Source organism: Poecilia reticulata, chromosome 8 (assembly GCF_904066995.2).
Source record: "Poecilia reticulata chromosome 8, P_reticulata-male-v2, whole genome shotgun sequence".
Classification (NCBI taxonomy): Eukaryota; Metazoa; Chordata; class Actinopteri; order Cyprinodontiformes; family Poeciliidae; genus Poecilia; species Poecilia reticulata.
Genome location: NC_088837.1, coordinates 20,466,067 through 20,487,803, shown reverse-complemented (window position 1 = coordinate 20,487,803; position 21,737 = coordinate 20,466,067). Strand labels below are relative to the sequence as shown.

General features: G+C 39.5%; 3 protein-coding genes across 9 annotated transcripts in view; 1 reads left to right on the top strand and 2 right to left on the bottom strand.

The window, feature by feature from the left end:
- Positions 1–12: 12 nt before the first annotated feature.
- dnajc7 (DnaJ (Hsp40) homolog, subfamily C, member 7) lies at positions 13–6,977 on the bottom strand. The gene is made up of 14 exons (XM_081610180.1): positions 6,852–6,977; positions 5,011–5,099; positions 4,716–4,840; positions 4,354–4,467; positions 4,012–4,086; positions 3,432–3,550; positions 3,113–3,266; positions 2,796–2,960; positions 2,276–2,367; positions 2,068–2,141; positions 1,808–1,954; positions 1,565–1,717; positions 1,382–1,444; positions 13–1,282 (listed from the first exon to the last, which is right to left on the bottom strand). The coding sequence occupies exons 1-14, from the start codon at positions 6,923–6,925 to the stop codon at positions 1,245–1,247; spliced, it is 1,482 nt and encodes a 493-aa protein (XP_081466306.1). The 5' UTR covers positions 6,926–6,977; the 3' UTR covers positions 13–1,244.
- nkiras2 (NFKB inhibitor interacting Ras-like 2) lies at positions 6,919–13,337 on the top strand. Of its 4 annotated transcripts, none has more exons than XM_008403556.3 (5): positions 6,919–7,022; positions 7,542–7,611; positions 7,981–8,103; positions 8,244–8,485; positions 8,764–13,337. In XM_008403556.3, the coding sequence occupies exons 3-5, from the start codon at positions 8,010–8,012 to the stop codon at positions 9,004–9,006; spliced, it is 579 nt and encodes a 192-aa protein (XP_008401778.1). In that variant the 5' UTR covers positions 6,919–7,022; positions 7,542–7,611; positions 7,981–8,009; the 3' UTR covers positions 9,007–13,337. The 4 variants fall into 4 exon arrangements, with proteins under 4 accessions (XP_008401778.1, XP_081466308.1, XP_008401777.1 ...); XM_081610182.1 differs by having other exon boundaries at positions 7,977–8,103; XM_008403555.3 differs by lacking the exon at positions 7,542–7,611 and having other exon boundaries at positions 6,934–7,022.
- A 1,122-nt stretch (positions 13,338–14,459) lies between these two features.
- Positions 14,460–21,737, bottom strand: part of znf385c (zinc finger protein 385C) — a 139,469-nt gene continuing 132,191 nt past the window's right edge. For all 4 annotated transcript variants that reach the window (XM_008417065.3, XM_008417064.3, XM_081610178.1 and 1 more), the window contains 2 exons: positions 21,262–21,351; positions 14,460–19,222 (listed from right to left, as the gene is read on the bottom strand). In XM_008417065.3, coding sequence (XP_008415287.1) covers positions 18,992–19,222; positions 21,262–21,351 — 321 coding nt within the window. In that variant the 3' untranslated portion in view covers positions 14,460–18,991. The remainder of the gene's footprint in view (positions 19,223–21,261; positions 21,352–21,737) is intronic.

Genomic DNA, 21,737 nt, shown 5'->3' with positions numbered 1-21,737 from the left:
TATCGGGGAAACTAGGAGAAGGTAAACTTTATTGATACAGCTGATGCCTTTCCAAAGGTAAAGAAAGGCTGGTTTCCAGAGGGCAAAGATGAGGAGAGACTTCTTTTTTCAAATCAGGAAGAAACAAAAATTTGCCAGGTTTCAAATATTTCTCAGAGTCCGACTGTCCAAGTCAACAATAAAACATTTGCAATTTAATATTACATCTTGCTTTGAGCAAAACTAGATGGCTTGGATCAAACTCCAATAACAAAGGCAGAATGAGCCGTTTAAGCAGACTTCATGCAAACCTAGCAAATCAATTATCTTCTTGCAGAAAGGCTCCATGTTTCCTTTTTTCAAACAGAAGTGTCTTCATCTCATACTGACAGTTTGACAGCAAATTTACAATAAATATAGATATGAAAATAAAAAAGAAAACTGAAAAACTTTAACATCACAAATTAACACTTTACATTCCAGTAAAATGTACAATGCAGCAAGCTCAGAATGGCAACACCAAAAATAAAACCCGTGACGACAAAGGGAGGGGTGACTCAGCCAGCAACAAAGCTGCCACTGCTGTCCTCGCCGTCATCTCTCTAGTGTGCTTTGGCCATGCCATTTGTGTAGGTCAAGAGCTCCAGCTGTTTTCTGCTTCAAAAAAAAAAAAAAAAAAAGATCATCTGCCGCCTCGTAGCCTACAAAGTGACGAGGAAGTGGGGTTTTAATGTGAATTTGTAGCAGCCTGCTGTCATGTTCTTTGGAACGAGAGGGAGATGGGGCTTGCTCAGTGATTTTCCTCAGAAAACATTGATCAAGTTACCAAGTTTCATAGAGAATACTCCCTCAGCAGAAAAATGGGCAAAAATAACCGCTTGCTGTGACGTAATGTTGCATCTCAACATTTTCTCCCAGGATGACATTTCAAGCTCTGACACAATTACCGCACGATTTCTCCGTCAAAGCTCCGCAGATTATCTGGACCGTTGTTGGTAGCCGTTACTGATTTTTGAGTTTGTTTTATTCTGGAAGAAAAAACAACAACAAAAACCAGTAGGTATAATCAATCGGAGTCACCTTGGTGTCCTTGGTGCTGCAAATCATTCACGGCGTGTGGTCATTGGGTTGCATTCATTCAGTCAATGGCATAGACAGGAATAATCTGACTTGTAGTCAGTCATTAAATACAGATGGTGGGTAGTGGGGTTGACATTGTAGAAAAGTCCTGATGTTGTTGCTGTTTATGCAGACACCACCTCAAATTAACCAAACTGGAAGAAGAAGTTTCCTGGTCCAGATGCTGATAAGCAACCAGAAACAAGTTTGCACTTAGCATAAAAATCATTTTGATGTGCAAAAAACACATTTTACGCCAGGAGAACAGATTTTCTTCAATTACCTTCGAAGCTAAAACCCCCTGGTCCTCCAAAGAATGCCTTGAAAATGTTGTTGGCATCAAAGTCTGGAAGAAAAAAAAAAAGAAGACAAAAAGCAATAAACAACAGCTTCGCTTTAAGTCTTCTCATTTCAATCTGTTCACCTATAAGGCCTCACCGCTGTTAACTCCCCCCCCGGTACTAACCTCCCATGTTCATGCCGTCATCCTCCAGGTCCTGGCCGCTGTCGTAGCGAGCCTTTTTCTTTGAGTCTGAAAGCACGCTGAAAGCCTCACCCACTTCCTTAAACTTTTTCTCCTCTTCTTTCTGCACCTCAGTACTAGCACTGCTATGACGGTCTGAAACAAACAAAAAAAAGAGACGTCATCGTCTTATAAGGTGTAGTCTGCACCTGAAAGATTTTTTTCTTTTTTTTTAGCTTTCAGTACCTGGGTGATGTAAAAGTGCACGTTTGCGGTACCCTTTTTTGATCTCCTCCTCTGTGGCGTTCTTATCCACTCCGAGTATCTTGTAGTAATCTTTCCGCTTGCTTTTCTTTAACTCCAGTTGAGCCGTTTTGAGGAGATGTTTATGTTCTACAAAATAATAATAATAATAATAAAAAAAAAAACAAACATACTTATTTAACCATATGATAAAATAAGCAAACAATCTGTGCTTTTTAGATGTTATACATTTAGAATCTTACCTTTTGTCTTTTCTGTCTGGTAGACCTTCTCATAATCCCTCACTCCCTCTTCATACTGCTCTGTGTCCATGTAGCTGAAACAAAATCTTACTTGTTTACCCGCATAAAGCAATAAGCTGCCACTCAGTTTGTAATGAGGTCAGAAATTTGAAACGCAATATATTTCATGTGCTTCTGATCACGACCGAGTTAAAAGTTGAGGACATACCACTGAGCTCTCCTTAAATAGGCCTTGATGTAGGTCTCATCCAGCTTAATGGCCTTTGTGCAGTCTTCAATGGATTGTTCTAGTTTCTTCAGCTGCAGAAGAAAGAGAAAGAAAGAAGAGCCTGATAATAAGCCCATGACTCAAGTCTAGTTAATGTGCAAATTGATAGAACATGGCATGAATACTAAACAGAAGCAGAACCTGAGTGTGAATTAGGATCATAGACTTACAGAAACATCCATAAGCTTTTCACATTTTATCACGTTACAGGATACAGGATGCAAGGTTTTATTTTATTTTACAAATACAAATCTGAAAATGTGTCTGAATCTGATTATTAAACATTATACTATAGCTGAGGCTGTATAAAACTTTTTGTAACGTCAGATTTCATTTTACAATTATGAGACAAAAGATTTAATGTTTGTGGCCGTAGCGATAGAACAAGTGAAAACATTTAGGGAGTATAAACATTTTTAAAGGTGCTGTATTTTTTGATGATTGTCCAGGTGTTGCTGACCTTGGATCCAACTGTGGCTCTGTTGCAGAACAGCTTGGCATTAGTCTTGATGTTGTTTGGGTCTATTGTTAGGGCCTCTGAGTACAAATCATAAGCTGCCTCAAAGTTGCCGTCTTTGAAGGCCTTGTTCCCTTCTTCTTTCTTGGCTTTTAACGCTTTGGCATTCTGGAAAGTCAAGACCACAAATTAGCCATAAAAGACACAGTGATGGTAAAATTGAACTCTAAATAGGTTAAAGAAATTTCACTTGTATAGCTAAATGTCTTCATTAAAACAGATAATGAATACTGACAGAAATCTTCTGCTTAGTTACTCACTCTACATGCGAGTCTGGCCTTGTCGTGGTCAGGAGCCATACGCAGGGCCTGGACGAAGAACTGAACAGCCTTATCAATGCAGTCCTCATAATACAGACAGAGACCGCGCACGTAAAGAGCGTCAGCGTTGGTGGAGTCCATTCGGAGTATGTCACTGTGAAGAAACAGAAGGAAATATAGCAAAACAAACAAAAAAAAAAGTTACAAGAAAAAAATCTAGATTTTCCACGTTGTTGCAGTAACTCCCTAAAAAAAAAACCCAAACAAACAAACAAAACAAAAAAAATCACAAAAATTGAATTTTTTTCTTATCTCTCACCTGGCGACAGACTGAGCCTCTGGGTATCGTCCCAGTAAGGCTAAACATTCTGCCTTCAAAATCTTGAACTTGTGACAAGCTGACGCACACTCCAAGGCACGGTCCATGCAAAACACAACCTAAAAGAAAACACACAGCATTTACCTTCTTTGGTTTTTCCTGACAGCTTCTTGTAAACATGCATCTCAAATTCATTAGCTACATTAATTACACACAAAATGATACATTAGTCTTTGTGCACGTCAAAAGTCAGAATAGTCGTCTCCCAGAAACTTTTAGAGAACTTCCTGCTTTTCTTCTGCTGACAAGCTTTAAGGATATGTTGATCTGCCCAGCAGGACTTGTCACCCTACTAATACCTGCTTTAATGGTCGTGACATCACTGTGCTTTACTTTCGAAATTGATTTTTTATTGGCCTTATGCAGTATAAGAAAAAAAAAAAAAAAGGTTTTCATTTGCTGTTAAATGTGATAATCAACATAAACAGAAGATGTTGCTAGAAATATATCACTGTGTGTGTAATGAATCTTTTGGAAAACGTTTCATAGAGGACTAAAAATAATCCAGGAAGAAGCTTACCATTCTGAAGTCTCTCTTTTCAAATCCAATCTCTGCCATTCTCTCATATTCAAGGATGGACTCTGCATTCTTTAGCTGCAAAATATGATTCTTAGCCTTAAGTAACAACGTGGAAGACTCGCATTAGCAACAAAACAATAACCAGTCACTTTCTGCGCCATCTGTTTTTAAAACCAGTTTGACATGAGCAGGGCTACTTCAGGAAATAACTCGACTTTAACTCAATGACTGCTAAGTGAGAACCAGCTCCACTCTTTGCATCTGGTCTGATCAGAATGTTTTACTGGTGGATAATCATGTAAAAGTTGTCAGGTGAAACTCTAAAGCCAAGGACGTGCTCACCTCCTGCTGGGCTTGGCTGTTATCTGGCTCCAGTTCCAGAACTTTCTGGAAACAGCGGCTGGCTGCCATAGAATTTCCAAGTGAGAGGTGGCACTTGCCCTCTCGCAGATGTCCCTGCAAACAGGAGAGGCAAAGCTAACTGTCTAAAAAACATTAACGTCTCCGAAAATTCTATGAAAGGCATTCTGTGTTAAATTCGTTGATGCATGCTAATGCAGGAACTTATTATTTAAGTGGTTAGATGCATTGCAATACTAGTACAAAAGGAAATGTTCAGAGTTCACGTTTACAACAAAATACTATTTTTTAAGGTTATATGCAACTGAAGTAATTTCACAGTAGTCTCATTTCGTCCAGCTTACTTTCATAAAGCTGTTGTCTAGTCGCACTGCTTGCTGGGAGTCCTCCAAAGCCTCCCTGTACCGGCACAGCATCATCAGCGTGGCCGCCCGGTTTCCGTAGTAGCTTGCATTTTTTGGACACATATCTGAAAAATCAATCAACAAGTTTCTCATTTATATATATATATATATATATATATATATATATATATATATATATATATATATATATATATATATATATATATATATATATATATAAAAACACACCACTGATGACTGGATGAAACAAAGTCTAAAACTGTTATGAATTTACCAATAGCCTTGGTGTAATAATTGAATGCCTCTGTGTAGTCCTTCTTGATGTAAAAAGCATTGCCTTGCTCCTTGAAGGCCTCTGCATCCCTGTGGGTAGAATTGGTAAAAGAAAAAAAGAAAAGAGAAATTAGAAAATGTAGGGGATGTCTTAACATTTATTTACATTCAACTTGCACTAAGCCAAAATGACTCCATAAATGTGACAATAACATTATATGCCATCTCAATCAGCCTTATTCTATTTTGACCTCTACATATGTCTCAGGATTTAGTCTCAGGAAAGATGTAGTCAGTCTAGTAGTGTCCAAAGGTCTGTTCAAAGATATTAATGAATAAACCCCATAGTAAAACCTGAAGAACACAACAGACAAGGCTAGAGTTGAAGTTGTGAAAAGGTTTATGCCACAAGCTTGAAAGAAGTAAAATTCCAACTCCACATCAAAGAAGACTTAGTCATCTACGGGCCACACAAGGAGAGAGTTAATCAGAGAAGCACTGTGGCTCTGGAGGAGCTGCAGAGATCCACATCTCAGGAAGAAAGGACCAAGTGATAAGATAACAGTTAGTTGTGCTCTCTCCATAAATTTGTCCTTTAGCTTATGTAAGATCGACGACAATACCACTGTTAAATAAAACCCACAAGAATCTCTTTTGAACTTTCCCACAACCAATCTGGGGGACAGCAAACATGTGGCGGAAGAAGGTGTTATGTCCAGATGAGACCAAAATATAATGTTTTGGCCTACATTCAAAATGCTATACAAGGACAACTAAAACCACCTGAGCACACCATCAACATGGTGAAAATAGCTGTGCTGTGAGGATGCTTTTTGAGCAGCAAAATGGTTTGGGAAAATACATGGGAGTTAAATACTGGACAATCCTGGAAGAAATCAATCACAGACTGAAAAAGGAATGAGGCTGGGGTGAAGGTTCACCTTCCAGTACAGCATACCGAATTGGAAACACAGCTACAAAAGAACGTCTTAGATCACATAAACTCTCCAGTACCAGGCCACTGCTGAAAGATTATGTACAAGGAAGTAATGCAGAAGTTTCAGCAGTTTTAGGGCTGGGGCACGTCTAAGTCTATCGTTTATTATTATTGTCAGTCCCAAAGCGCAGCTACAGTTAGAGCTATAATGGAATGTATTAGTTTAGATTAGAACATACTCATTAATGTCTAGACCTTAGTCTATTTGAGAAATTTGTGGCAAAACTTTAAAAATAGATGTCCTCCATCCAGTCTGACTGAGCAACATTTACTTCTCCAAATCAGGATCCTAAAATATGTGGCTGACATGACAATGTAAATACAATAGAGAACTTCTGGCCTGAGTTAGCTAAACACACGAAGCGCCCAGATAGCAGAGCAGAAATGTCTATTCCTGGAGAGGAGGTTGCTATTTTGTATAGCGGGCAGGAGAGAGCAGAGCCAGGAACATATGACACCATGCTCTGTACAACTGCCATTACTTTATTTGGAAGCCTTTCATGCTTTAAATCACGGCCACGCAGAAAATGAATGGTGCCACTGAACGGACTATTCTAGAAAAGAAACATGACAATGACGGGAGAAACAGAGCTCACAGTAACATTAGCTTTTGCTCTGCACGAGTACAGACCGCTCCACAGATAATGCAAAGCAGCCAGGAGAGTTGGCGTGGAGGAGGACCAAACAAGCTACCATAATGTAGCAGTTAGCGGCAGAGCGCTAGTTAGCCATCAAAACACCTCACTAAAACACAAATGACAAGATAAGTTGATGGCGCGTAACTGTAAAAGACTTAGTTGTGTTTCTATTTCTGCCACTGACAACAAATCATGTATTTCTCCCACCTTTCTATCTCCTCGTCACTAAGCAGTTCGATGTCAGGGTCCATGTTCACAGCATCACAATTCTCCGTCGCCATTTTGCCGTCAATGAGGGTGGGCGGGGTCTTAGACTGCGGTCGTCGTTACGTACACTGTAAACAGGAAGTGACCCGTTAGCTTAGGAAAACGGTCTCAGTAAGTTCAAATCAATAAGACACCAATAGATATCGATAGGCACGAATCGATAAGAGCGCATGTGTTTTTGATAGCATATGTTTGTTGCACAAGTCAGGTCATACTTACATCAGCTTCGTTCTTCTTCTTGTTGTGGTTCCGTATATATGTTGTATTCAAGCTAATGCTAAGCTATTTCTGAATTCAACCCTAGCCAACATATTTTTTTGCGTTAACTCTTGTTACTGTCATCGAAATGGGATTGATATCGCATTTCTATTACTTGCTAATTTATTAAGCTACTTCACAAAAATTACTTTACAAAACTAATGAGATAAAAAAAAACTGTTTATGCAGTAACTTTGGCTATCAGACTGCTGTTTCCACATGAGATAAGTTATTTATTAAGCAAAAATTGAAAACATTGAATATAAATTTATTGCTGATCAGAAATACTTGATTCTTTAGGTTGAAACGCCTCAAACAGCACAAACATTGCTCTCCATTTAGCTAAATAATTTCCCTCCCTTATTTTACCAGCCACACGACTCAGCAACTAAACTGTCAAGTTAAATGTCCAAATGTTGACAGAAAAAAAACCACCTTTAAGGTAATCCCTAGGAAATAATTAAATGCCTCAGTTACCATTGATAGTACTAGAAAGCAGAAATTTAAATTGTTTGTCCTACTGGGTTATGAAATCTCAAGTGTGTATGTTGAGCCAAACTTATTCTTTTTTAAATAATTTATCTCTGTGACCTGACATTTGCTTAAGTAATAACATATCATGACAAATAGCATGTGAGTAAATTAACTTTTCAAAGTTTTTTCAGTCTTTACATCCAGTTAAAAAATTTTGTAAAAATAAATAAATAGAAATAATATGTTCCTCTGTTATTTTGTGATTCAGTACATTAACACATGAGATCCACTGTCTTTATTGACTCTGCCAAAATTCATTTGTCTTTTTCGTAGACAGATTTTGTGACTGAAAACTGAGACGTCATCATGGGAAAAAGCTGCAAAGTAGTTGTGTGTGGCCAGGCTGGAGTTGGTAAAACAGCCGTGTTGGAGCAACTACTGTACGCCAATCATGTTGCAGGTACGTCGTCAGCCTTCTGTGATTTGAGGACTCGTTTCTGTGATCCATCTCTGTCACCATTTGGAGACTTACCGTTAAAACCACGCCTCATTTTAACCAACGTAATGCAAAAATATGGCGTTAACTGCCTCAATTTTTAGGTTCAGACCCCATGGAAACCCTCGAAGATATTTACATTGGTTCCATCGAGACTGACCGTGGCACACGCGAGCAGGTGCGCTTCTATGACACGCGTGGACTCCGTGATGGAATGGAACTCCCTCGCCATTACTACACTTTTGCCGATGGGTTTGTGCTCGTCTACAGCATCGACAGCAAAGAGTCCTTTAAGCGAATGGAGGCGCTCAAGAAAGATATTGATCGCCACCGAGACAAGAAAGAGGTAACAACTGAAGGGATTTATTCAGGAATGCTTTTGTCAAATCGTGTCCAATCACGTTTTTCTAGCAGCTTAATAATTAATAAAATATTCTCAGTAGAGTGCGTTAGCCATAATAATGCACAACGTCCTATCCACAGACTTAGATTTTTCTGAGACGGGGTTTGTTAATGATTACTTTTCAAAGCATTCACCTCCATTATTATTCAATTCACATCAGCCGTCACTTAGTGAAGCGCACAGTGGTCTGTGATTGCTAATCCATTAATCCTGACCCACAGGTCACCATCATCGTGCTGGGCAACAAGCTGGACAAGCAGGACGAGAGGAGAATTGATGCTAACTATGCGCAGAACTGGGCGAAAAACGAGAAGGTGCGTCTGTGGGAGGTGTCGGTGGTGGACCGGCGCACGCTCATCGATCCCTTTGTCCACCTGGCCAGCAAGATGACCCAGCCGCAGAGCAAGCCCACCTTTCCCCTCAGTCGCAATAAGAACAAGGGCAGTGGCTCGACGGACAGCTAAGCCAGCTGCTCGGCTCGCCTGGCTTAAACGAGGAGTTCAAAAGGGAATGGTAAAGGGAACGCTGTTTTAGTAAAAGTTTTTTAAAAAAATGTGGAGAGGCTATCACAAGAGCAAAGGCGCAATGATTGTACAGATATTTCTGTCCAGCTGGTGCTGTTCTGCTGAAATGCTACTTTAATCATGACGTTGCAAATATTTATCTCAAGCCACCAAGGAAAAGGATCATCGTGTTGATATTATGTCAATGTTACTGAATCAAATCATGTTCGGACCGCAGACTGTGTGCTTTGGGCCTATGTGTCTTAAACTGCTTGCAATCAGCATTTTTATCCACAAAAAAAAAAACAAGTTGCACATTACTGCACAGGCTTTGATTTTATATACACTAAACGAGCACACAAACCGAATCAGAAATGCAAACCATGTAAAGCTTACGACTGCTTTACAAACACGCTGAATTTCACTTTTTTTTTCTGAAACGAATAATGACTGCAAGGATTGCATCGACACATTCTGAACAATCCATGGCGGTTTGTCAACATGGATCTTTGTTACGTTTTGCTTGTTTGTTGTCCAATGATTGACATTCCGTGCGAAGTCTTTGTGGAGGAAAGGCTCAGGTGTTACTTTTTGCTGGTGGCTCCATGTAAAAACAGATGGCACACAATGAAGTGAATTATCAGCACTTTGACCATGTAAGTCACTGTTGTGTATGATTTATTATTCCTGAGGTGTGAATCATTTATTAACACTATATCATTATGGCAAATCTGATGTGCTTTCGATGTTTGCTTTATCAAAACGGCGGAGACGTGTTGAACATACATGCGTGTTTGTGCCATGTCTGTTGACACACTATTCCACATTCAACATATTTAAGCTTTTGTATGGTCACACTTTTCAAATATGGACAGTTTGTGTTTGTTTGCATGTTTTGTAAGCAAATTAAAGTCCTCTCAGTGTCTGACTGGAATGTTGACGCCGCTGTGGTTGGGCTGGTTTTGTTCACATTGTCTCATTAAGCACAAGCTTCATCAAAAATAACATTCAGAGAGGAAATTACTCAAACCGTGTGTTTCCATCCATCCATTCAATTCAATTCAGTTTATTTATACACAGCCAAAGCAAAACCAATGTCTTGTGTCATTTTACAAAACAATCCTTTTAATTCAATCATTTTAGTGGAACCTGTTGACCATCAGTGAAATTCTTGCCACTTGGCTACTAGCTCATTTTTTCCCTTTTAGTTCTTTCTAAATAAATAACCAAAACGGTTATTGTAATTTGTAATTGCCCAACATTAGAGATCTCTGTTCGGTCACTCCTTAGGGAATATGGCACATTTAATTTTTATTTATTATTTTAAAAATAATTTTAATTAATGTATGAGTTTTACAGAAAAGTTAGTTACTCTCATGTAAACACCAAAAAGAGGAGAATCAAATCCTTGGTATATAGTGCCCTCTTGTGGCGTCTTCAAGGAATTGACTTTCCTTTGACATCACTTCCTGAAATGTTTTTTTTTTAGTCAAAACATTTGGAAAACTGCCATCACGTTAAAGCTAATATTTATGGATTATTCTAATGACAGCTCTGTAAGACATGGACTTCTATTACATGCTGATGTAACAATTATTGTTCTTCATGATAGTAAAAACAATAAGTCTTCAATCTAATTCCTACCTGTTATAGAAACAGGTAGGAATGACCCGTTTCTAGCAATTTCTTTGAAAATAAGAAATTAAAGAACTAAAAATTCTGTTAATTTCTTTTTTCATTTGTGGTGGCACAGCAGTAAATCACATCCCATGTATGGACTCTGTAGTGATGGATCCCACTTACCTGTGATGTGAAATAGTTCAGACAAATAGAAGTTTTTGAGGCTTAGTGCTATAGGAACAAATTAATTCTGTATTTCATTTGCTTTTTTATAATTGCAATTAATTACTTTAACGCATATTCATTTAAAACCATATGCGTCCTTTATTCAAGCATTTGATGCGACACTAAAAAAATGCAAATCTGCAACATGCACGAAGGAAAAACTTTTCAATAACATCAGAAAAATGATTCTCCTACTGTTTTAGTGAATCAGTGACAACTGGAAATGCTGCAGTCTGAGCTCGCTAATGTGCAGTTTCAGCACAACGCCGCAACATGCACTTAGTTGTGTTAGTCTGGCCCCATGAGTAAACCCATCCGATAAATTAGCTTAGAAAAAATGCCAGACAAAATTATAGACATTTCATCAGAGGAAATGATCTGATAGATCCACATGGGGCATGTTGAGAGATTAATGCACGATAATGAGAAAACCTCGAGTGGAACATTTCTGAAATTACATTATGCACACTCACTTTAGTTTCCCTAGAGGGTGCCAGCACTTGTTTCGCTCATGTTCTTTTTAATGACAAGAAGCAAGCCTCTGCACCTATGTTCCTTCACTTAAAATGATTCAGTGAATGAATCATTGCAGAGTATAATAATAGTACAAAGAGAGGCTCACAAGTTGTCTTGTTTTCCTGGTCATTTCTTTTCTCAGAGCAAAGGCCCTACTGACTAGGATAAAGGATGGAAAAAAAAAATATCCACACCATTTGTTAAAAAATACACTGTGAAAAGGATAGATTTGTCATTCGTCTGCATGATTTATGAGTCTTCTTCCTCTGTTTGACAGCACAAACACAAAAGACAAATTTCTAGTTGCTAGTCACATTCACGGTTCAAAAAGGCAGCGCACTTGTGTCGCAATCTAAAATACTCAGCAGCAGCAGCAGCATGTCTCTGGATAAAAGGCTGAGGAGCCACACTTTTTGTGTGTTGGGGGGGAAAAAAAGCTGACTTTAACCCTCAAAGCCTCTGCACTGGCCCAACTTTCACCGTCGCAGAGGCAATTCCACACAACACTGAACACATTCAGCCTAAATGCCAACACCGCCTTCATAGTCTGCTCTTTGAAGCCATGATTTCGGCAACATTTGTCAACCTAATCCTGAGGATTTGAGATAAATGATTTGCCCTGAAAACGCATCGTCACCGTTACATTTCAAGCACTCTGTTTCAAACAAGCTCTCACATTTTGGAAATAAATGATTAATTTATCAAGACCAGCTAAAAACAAAGGTGAGCTCACTGAGCTTTTTCAATGATCTAATGATCACTCTCAAATCTTTCTGCAATATAACAATGCACTATAACAACCATGTGGAGTGCAATAAGGTTAGATGTTACAGATTTACAGGAAAAAAAAGAAAATCACCCTCTCATGTATCATTCTCCCAATCATTCAAAATAATACATGTTCCCATTTGTATTGGATGTCTGCAGCTGTCACTCGTATCACCAACTGCCTGGATATTAAAAGCTGTAGGTGGTATGACACAAGCAGATGCGTATGAATAAACTCAGATAACTTCATCAATAATTTAAGTTCTTTTATTTTTTAGCCAGATTGACTGTGTAGTAGTTAAAAGCTACCATTTCTCTCTATATCACATATGTCAAAGTCAAGGCCCGCGGGCCACATCCGGCCCGCAAATCAATTATCTATGGCCCCCTGAATGATATTTAATTACTATGAGAACCGGCCCGCAAGCCAGAGCCGCCCGCTCGTGTTTTGCCCGCAAACACTACATTTCCCATAATGCAACGGTAGCCCGCGAAGTGACTACAGCGCGCCCAAACGGCTTCATTATTCATCAGCTCAGAGCCTCACCCCGAACATTGATGAACTTGTACAAAAGATGAGACACCTCCAAGTATCAGGCTCAGCCTCAGACAAGTGAGCATCACAGAGCAGTAACGTATTTTCAGTTTATAAGTTTCAGTTAAATTTTTACATTTGTTTCTACAAGATGTGATTTTTCTTTGAATGAAGTATTGTTTTGTCTGTGTGCCATATATTTTTGTATTTTATTTTATTTTATTGTATTTATTTTTCAGTTGAATGGATTCAGGTAGAATTGCAGATAAGAGCCATGAGAAAGAATACAACTGATTTGATTTATATTTTTACTTTACTATTTGAAAGCAGTGATCGGTAGGATCATAGAGCAGCACAGTAATGCATTTTCAGTTTATAATGCATGCACTTTGATTTATGCATTTATCTTGATATTAAGAAACATATTTTGTTTTTAAAAACAATTAAATTTGTTGCTGTTTGCCTCTTGAAAAATGTTTTCCCTTGAAGTTACTGACAGAGCCATAACAAAATATTGCTTTATTCATTTAATCGTTAAATAATATACACTGTGTTAGGTCTTGGTTCAATAGGCTATGTGCAATCATTTCAATATGTTTTAATAAACATTAAACCAGTCCGGCCCTCGGCTTGTAGCAAATTTGTTTTTTTGGCCCTCTGTGTATTTGACTTTGACATCCCTGCTCTATATGATATCTTTAAGAAATTTAAAATGTGTTGTAAAATCTTTTGCCAAATTTTGCCCGTTTCAAGTCAAGATTAAGAAAAACCACTGGACTGATTCACGTTATGAAAAACCTCTTTTGCACTTTTACTTTAATTGGGCCATGCTGCAGATGTTTCGTTGCTGCTTTTCGGATGATCATATCCCAACATCTGAACAATGACGTTTCCTCACCGAACTAGCATAATTTTCCTATAAATACAGTTTTCAAGACCTCCACCGTGTACGCAGCCTGAAAAGTTGCAGATCGTATTCCTCCCAGAAGTCACAGCAATTAAAACCCGGCATATTTGTAAATTATCTGCTGATCGGTCTTTAAAACCATATGCTGACTATTCTAAGCTGTGTTTTGACTACATAAAGCACTGCTAAAGTGTCTATTGGAAACACATTTATTATTTGCACTCAAGCCTGAAAAACTCACAACCTCCCTTTTTTTTTCCTGCAACCTTCCTGCTTGCACTCTGGAAGAGTTTGCATAAAACATACTAATCTTCATGTAAGATCTGAAGACCATTGATTCATGGTAACAGTTTCTCTGCAAGATTTTGTAGAGCTTCAACCAAAGTAGGGGTAAGACTTGATACAGATTGCAGCTACACTGCCAAAAGCATTTTTATAATTTATTTGGAGCACCACCAGCCTGGTAAAAGACGCCTGCTGACATTCTCCAACACAATAACGAACCGCCGCAAGATCAACAGTTTTGCGGCGAGCTCCGAACAGTTGGAAAATCTTAGAGAACAAGCAGTGTGATGTTGATGCACTCGAGAAGGTCACTCCAAGAACCTGAAGATGCATTTCCCATTCCAGTTGATTCCATAATCACGTCGCAGACTTTGGAGCTGAACAGGACCCCAATGGGCCTGTTTTCCTTCTTCACACGCAGTACGTCATTGCCCAAAAATCCTTTAGTATATTTTTTGTTTGTGTTTCCTGCTAAACGTTTTACCCATGAAAAAAAAAAAACAAAAAAAAAACACAGATTCACACACACAAAAGTTCATTTCCGAATAATTAAAGACATTTTCACAAGTTTGAAAAAGCTTTATTTCCCCCAAATCCAACCCACTTTACTCATAATGTACAGAAATGTATTTGCTCTTTATATCTCTCATCATCCCATCCATGTGTACAGTGTTTCCTGCCCTCTGGAGCTATGGAGGGATACCCTGAATGGATGGTCATGTTAACATTTGCTCAACCTGTCACCCCTGAGAAGGCCTAGTTAATGCAACGTCATGATATTGTCTGTAAAAGGCCTTAAATTACAATATTATTTCAGCAACTGCCAGCATGGTGGAAAATAAAAGCTCACTCAAATCTTTTCGTTTGAAATATTTTCTGTTGTACGTTATAAAACATGTCGATAAAACCATGTAAATAAAGAAGAAAAATAATAAAAGTTCCCCCCCCCAACCCTGTTTTCAAACAGGCATTCAACAATAACCTCATCTAAACTCTCTTCTATAATATTTATAATACAGATAACAATAATGACTCTGGTAGAATCTCTAGAATTGCTCTATTTCTACATATAATCCGACTCTTCTTGGTTATTTAATTCAAGAAAAAAAAAAAATGGGTCGCCCGGGTCAGAGTTCCCACTGAGCAACAGAAAGAAACAAACAGTGAAGATTAAAGGCTGGCTGGTTCACTGAGAAGTGGGACCGGGGAGAACCATCACATCATTACGGCGAGGAGGAGACCTGGCGGGCTTTGCTAACCTAGAACGGCCTGGGAGTCCTTAGAACACAAATGCACGTCGGATGAAGAGGGGTTTTCTTAAAGCACAAGCACTGAATGGCAGTTACAGGTTATTTACGACAGGTGGCACTGCTGCGTCAAACACATGTACACACGTTGCACAAATGCATAGGTTCCTGTAATTGAAGAGAACATGATTGGGTCCGACTGCTGAAGAGAGGATGACACACGCGCTCCGAGTCCTGTGCTGAGACCTTGCCAAGAGTTTGTTTTCGGCATAAGGAAAGGGGAGAATGTCAGCAGATATCCTGCGTGGGAGTCGGCGCACGAGCACAAACAGCACAAAGACAAGTCGATGCTGCATATGTGTCACTTCCACATCACTCGTCGCTGACGTAACAATGTTTTTTTTCTTTTTTTTTTTGCTCAGTGGAAGTCATACAGAGGTCCTACTGCTCCGCTGAAAAGTGAAGCGGCAGTGTCATATGGCGCTTAAGGCAGCCCTCCTCTCTCTCCCCGCCCCCACCAGCCGCCACTTTCTCATGTCGAGACTGGCCATGAGCATCAAGCATCAAGGGCAGCAGCTGCACAACTTTTTATTTTTTATTTTTATTTTTTATTTCAGATGACTTTTCACTGACAAACCAGACTTGGCCTTGGTTATGGAGGGGCACACAATACACTGTATGAGGAGTTTACAGCAGAGAAGAGTTAAAAAGTCATTGACACACCAGACATGAACATAAACATACTTGAATGTATTGCTTTAAATGTGAGGCTTGTCATCATTACAGATAAACTATAACAGGATCATTCTCACTTGATTGTTTTTTTTTTTTCCAAAGCAGAATTTTATAAAACATACACCTACAAATAATAATAATAATAATAAAAGAAAGAGAACATCGACATAATAATCATTGCTTTTGTAAGTAAATCCATTTTAAGGTGCTTTTTAATGTGGTTGCCATGGCACTGTGCTTTGTATCCCCCCGCCCCCCTCACACCCCTTTCCACACGCTGCGCTCAGACACAGCACCGGGACGTCAATCAGAATGTGGCTGAGCAGCCTTCCCACCCGCTGTCAAATTTTTTTCATCAAACACTGAAATCCTATCAAGTCATCAAGTTATCCATTGTGTTCTCATTATGTGCTTTGATTGTGTGCGTCATTTCCTTGCTCCTCATCGGCTTAAACTGAGATCACAGCAGAAGAAAATCAGGGACAACGTCAAGGTGATGGCGGTGAGGTGAAAGGAGAATGGGGTTAAAAAGGAAGTGAGGATGGGAGCGAAACAAAAGGGGGAATTTGGCAGGATAAGACGCGTGTAGCTGCGGAAAAATATTTTCATGCCGCTACCTTAGGAAAAAGCATAATCCCAGGTTGCATGCATGAGTAATACTCTGAAGCAAGAATTTTAGATTCCAAAGAGCAGATTTGCAAACTGAAAGATAGTTTCATTGACAAGCTGACCTTTTTTTGGATCTTACTGACTGTTTAATCCTGGGTGTATTTAAAAAAATAAATAAATAAAAAACTTGGATGCAGGGGCTGTTACTCTTACTTGAAAAGAAAGAAACAAACATCAGTAATGCAGTTTTTCTTTTTGAGTTTTAACACAAAGAATACATAGTTATAGACCTACAGTGACGTGTCGCTTTTGTCCTTGAGAGCCTTTAAAGTGATTACTTTGAATTTTCGAAGCGAGCTTCTGCTAAAAAGATTAAAAGGCGAATAATTTCTTACCTTCGGTAATATATTTATTGACTTCCTTGTTTATCTTAAATCCAGATTACTTGGTTTCAGAGATTAAAGTGAACAGGTTTCATACCTTCATAAAACACCTCCACTAGTCTGTCTGTTTGTCTGTCTGTCTGTCTGTCTGTCTGTCTGTCCATCCCCTGTCTGTGTCGACTTGTCCACCAGGGTCATGGGAGTGCAGGTGTTTCACATCACGCTTCACAGTCAAACAAGACAAACAACCAAGGCAAGGCAGCATTGCCAGCAACTGTGCCTCAGTGCTGGAAACAACTCCTATCTCAAAAAAACACACCTTGAAACCGTCGTCTTGTTCACATCAGGCAGTTGTTTACACAAAAGCCAATGAATATTTACGAGGGAAATCGAGGCTGACCCTGGATCATGACCCTGGAGCTCAACGTTTCCGGTCAGCGCAACAGATCGATAGAAATGTGAGAAAGTCTAAAAAAAATACATAAATTACCATTCACATTGACCTCCGAAAAGTTTCTGATTTTCACACTGCTTTGGTTTTAATTAATTCGGTTAGTCTGAGAAGAAATGCTTTTCATGCTCAACATGTGTGTCAATAACTAACCAATGTTAACATGATACCAGATTAGTATTGATAAAAAATGATTTACGTAAATTACTGTCACATTTCTGAAGTTGCAGTTCTTTTGCAGAGGTCCACATTGGCTCCATTTAGACTGTATGCTAATGTTAGCTTGGGACCAACTAATCTGGATCTACAAATGAAGGTTCTACCAATACTCCTGCAATATTACATATGTACCTTGCATTTCCATAGCATAGAAAGATTTTGCCTTAGGAGAATTGAGCTCCAGCATTGTCTTCCTACATATTTGAGATGGTAGCATGCATAATCTGATGGTCTGCTACACCAGACTGCCACAGATTTTTAGGACATGTTGGAATGTAAAACCTCTCTCACTCATGTAGCAACGTGCCACTGCTACAGCATATTGCACAACTACGACTAAAATATTACAGGAATTACCCAATTATATATAAGAAACAAGCTTTGTATTAGGATTTAAACTGAATAAATAACCTTCTCTTTGACTAATTTGGCAGATAATTATCTGACCACTTGGTACGAGTAGAGCAGTGAAGTTTCATTCCTAGATCATACAAGTCTTTGTATGAAATAAGAACAAATACATCATTCTGATGTAGCAGAACCCAAAATTACACATCACTGATCCCAAGACACATGCACTGTTCAAACTGAGACGGCATCAAAAGCTAAACATGTACTTCAAAAGCATTATACGACTCAATGTGCCTTAATTATTTTATGTAATGCCTTTTTAAATATGCCAGCATACCTGGCCAGGTAGAATCTGTGATGGCAGCTTAGGCGTGCCATCTACTGTAGGTAAGACACCAACACCTTGTAACCTTTTAACAAAACCTCACAATAAAAATTCAGAACTCTACCCTTAAACTTAAACTAAGACGTCTTATGGTTTGTTTTTTTTAAACCATATTCACAATACCAGGCAACCACGTTGCTTAAGCTTGCCAGCTGAAAACACTGATGGGTGAGGCTGGCCTCTGCAGCCATACACGTATGGCTTTGCTTCAGCTGCTTTACGGACCGACGACAACAACTTTTCATCAAGCCTCCAAACATAGGAGATAAAAAAGGTTTTATAAGAGCATCAAGTAAAGGGACCTTATTTTGCGGCAACCACACTAAACGTACATCTAGATTTTTTTTTCTATATATGTTTTCTAATAAATTACACAATAATATTTATAATTTAAACCATGTTTGACCCATGAAATGGCTATAAATGCGGCCTCCTTGTGCCAGTCACTGTCTGGAGGCCTGTGCTGCTCCTGAGGTCGCCATCAAAGGAGCAGAAAGAAGGCATGAAAGGGGATATTGGCCTTTGTGATGAGAAGCGCTCTCAGGCCGTCGGGCCTGGTGATAAATTGGAATTTGTGCACTCTTCCCATTTTAAGTCAGGCGGGCTGCATAGTTTGGATGTGACCTTTGTTGCGCGGTCACACTAAAACGAGGGCCTTGGATTTGGTAAAGGGACAGGGCCGGAGCTTAACTGGGAGATCGGTTAAGTCCTTAATAAGGGGAGAAGATGATGGGTGTGTGCGTGGCCCGCAGCGGCCCCGGAGCGGGCCGGAACAGTGCAGGGCCCAGGAATGGGGTCTGGATGAAGGTGGTGGCGCCCACCGGGTGGCGCAGAGCCAGCGGGTTAGTCGCCACTGTGCACAGAGTTGGTGGGGTGAGGGGGCTGGGCAGGAAGCCAGTTGTCAAACTCTTGGTCAGCTGCTTCTGCAAGGCCAGTTTGGTCTGGAGAAGACAGGAATGGGGGACCGGTAAGAAGCAAGAGAAGAACACAACGAGGGCAGAACACAACAGCGATCGGGCGAACATGTTTCTCCAAAACATCGGCCCTTCGTTCAGACACTCAGCTGCAGCGAAGGAATATGCAAAACACCTCTGAGCAAATTATATTTACTTCTTTTCACATGACGAATAGATGAAATATGAATTTACCCACAGGTGTCCAAACTTGCATAAACAAGATAGACAATCTAGGAAGTATGACATGGACACAATCATTTTCATCACTAAGTTGAAGAAAATATGTATCCCTGAAGCTCGTAGTTATTAAAAGGGTTATTCTGATCTTTAATGAAGATTATTTTAGTTTTAAGATTAGTCAATGAAGTTAACCTGATTACCCAGCTCATGTACACTGCTGTTCAAAGCTTAAAGGTTTGCTTTATATATTAAATAAAAGGGAGTTACCACAATAACAAAAGCCACAAACTGCTCAATAAACAGCCTCCAAATTCCTGGGTACATTTCTATCAGTATAAAAACCTCGAGATGATTTTTATCATCTCGATAAAAATCGTGATGATAAAATCGAGATGTATTAGTATTAGTTTAGGCTCGTGTCAGCAGACAGCTCCCCTGATCCAACTGGTAAATGTAATCGAGAGCTGCGTATTTAAACTGCTTGCTTTGAAGCCTCCTCTGGAAGCCACAGTGCTTCCTGCCTATCCATTCCTGCTCTTCATATTATGTCTGACCTAATCAGCGTCACGTTTGTTGTAATGGACGTCTGCTCTGTTCCGTACTCTGGGGGTGTTTGCTGCTGCTCCTCCTGCCCCTGGCTCTCTGCATACGCACATGAAAGGGGCAGAGAGGTTCTAGTGCAAAACTAAACAGACAAAAATGATTTCATCTTCGTTCCTTTTTCATAATTTTAGGGAGCATAAATGCTACTCTTAAAAAAACTCATCACAAAGAAAAGCCTTTAGATACAGAAAGCGTACTCGCACCCCTTTGACTTTTTTTTTTTTCCACTTTTTGCCACATAATAACCACTGAACGGATTTCAACAGGCCTTCAGACCAACACTGAGTTTCAAAAAAATTGTGTGGAAGAAAAATGACACATGCTTTTAAACACATTTCACAAATATAAATCTGAAAAGTGTAGCAAACACATGGACTTCATAAATAAAAATGTACACATGCATTTACATTCAGCCCACCTGAATGAATAATTGTGGAAACACTAGTCTTTTGTGTTATGCTTTTGCTAATAGATGTTGAGCAACAGAGCAGGTTGCTGCCACAAAAATATTTTCAGCATTTAGCGCGCAGTTTGTTTTCCCTCATGCAACCAAAAAGTTTCATTTTGGTCTCTTTGACTGTAGACCTATTTTCCTTTTTTGAGCTCCCGATACGGCTTGTTGAATAAGAACAACCAAAGCGAGCTTTAAACTTCTCCACAGCTTTGTTAATGGCTGCTGAATGCTGCTGAATGCTCAGGGTTAGAGACATCAAAGTAAAGAAGGCTGAATACAAATGCACTCTACACTTTTCAAGTTTTATTTGCAACAACTTTGAAAACCATGTATCATTTCCAAACCAATAGTTGGTCTATTACCTAAAATCTGTTGAGGTTTGTGGCTGCAATGTGGAAAAAAATTGACAAAAGTTTTAAGGGGCATGAATAGTTTTATAATGTGCTGTGCATCTGAGATGCAAACCGTCTTTTGCTAAATTATAGAAGAAGCTTGAGGTCCCAAAGTGTTTTTTTCCCCTTCTTTTTTGCTAAAAATTCACCTTATATACAAAGATCCCACTATGCTGGTAATGAAGGTAAACTTCATTTGTAATCTTTAACTTTGTGGTCTACAGACCAAAATATTAATAGCTACAATGTGGAAAAAAGACCAGAACCCCTTTAATGTCCTTTAATGTAAATGTGGCTTCCTTATTTTCTTTGCTTGCCCCCCTGGCCACAGTCAGGCCTAAACTTCAGCCAGCACAAGTCTCTCCTTCCAATTCTCAGCCTCGCCTGCTACTGACCTGCGAGGAGAGAGAGGCGAGGTTGCACTGGGTGAATGCTTTCTTCATGGCAGACACAGCCACACCTGCATAGCCACTCCATCTCACGTTCTGTAGGATGAAAGAGGAGGAGGAGGAGGAGGAAGAGGAGGAGGAGGAGAAGGGAGAGAGGTTGGGGGAGTGTGTATATGACAGGAGTAGAAAAGTGATTAATCTGGAGTGCTGAATCAGGCTGCTGTTGCCAGAGCTGGACAGCGGGGAGAGCAGGACTAATTTAGACTTGTCTCTGGGGTCGGGGACTCACCGACTGTAAGAGTGTGTTTAACCTCTCTGACATTACAGAGACACAGGCATGCTGTCACAACATGATACACTGTAGAGACCTTTAAAAGCCATGGGATTCTGTGTGGTTTTTTTTTTTTCTTTATGTCCTGAATGTTATGAGCAGTTGCGATAAAAACACCATTAGCTCTGAGAGTGGAACTGAAACGATCCAG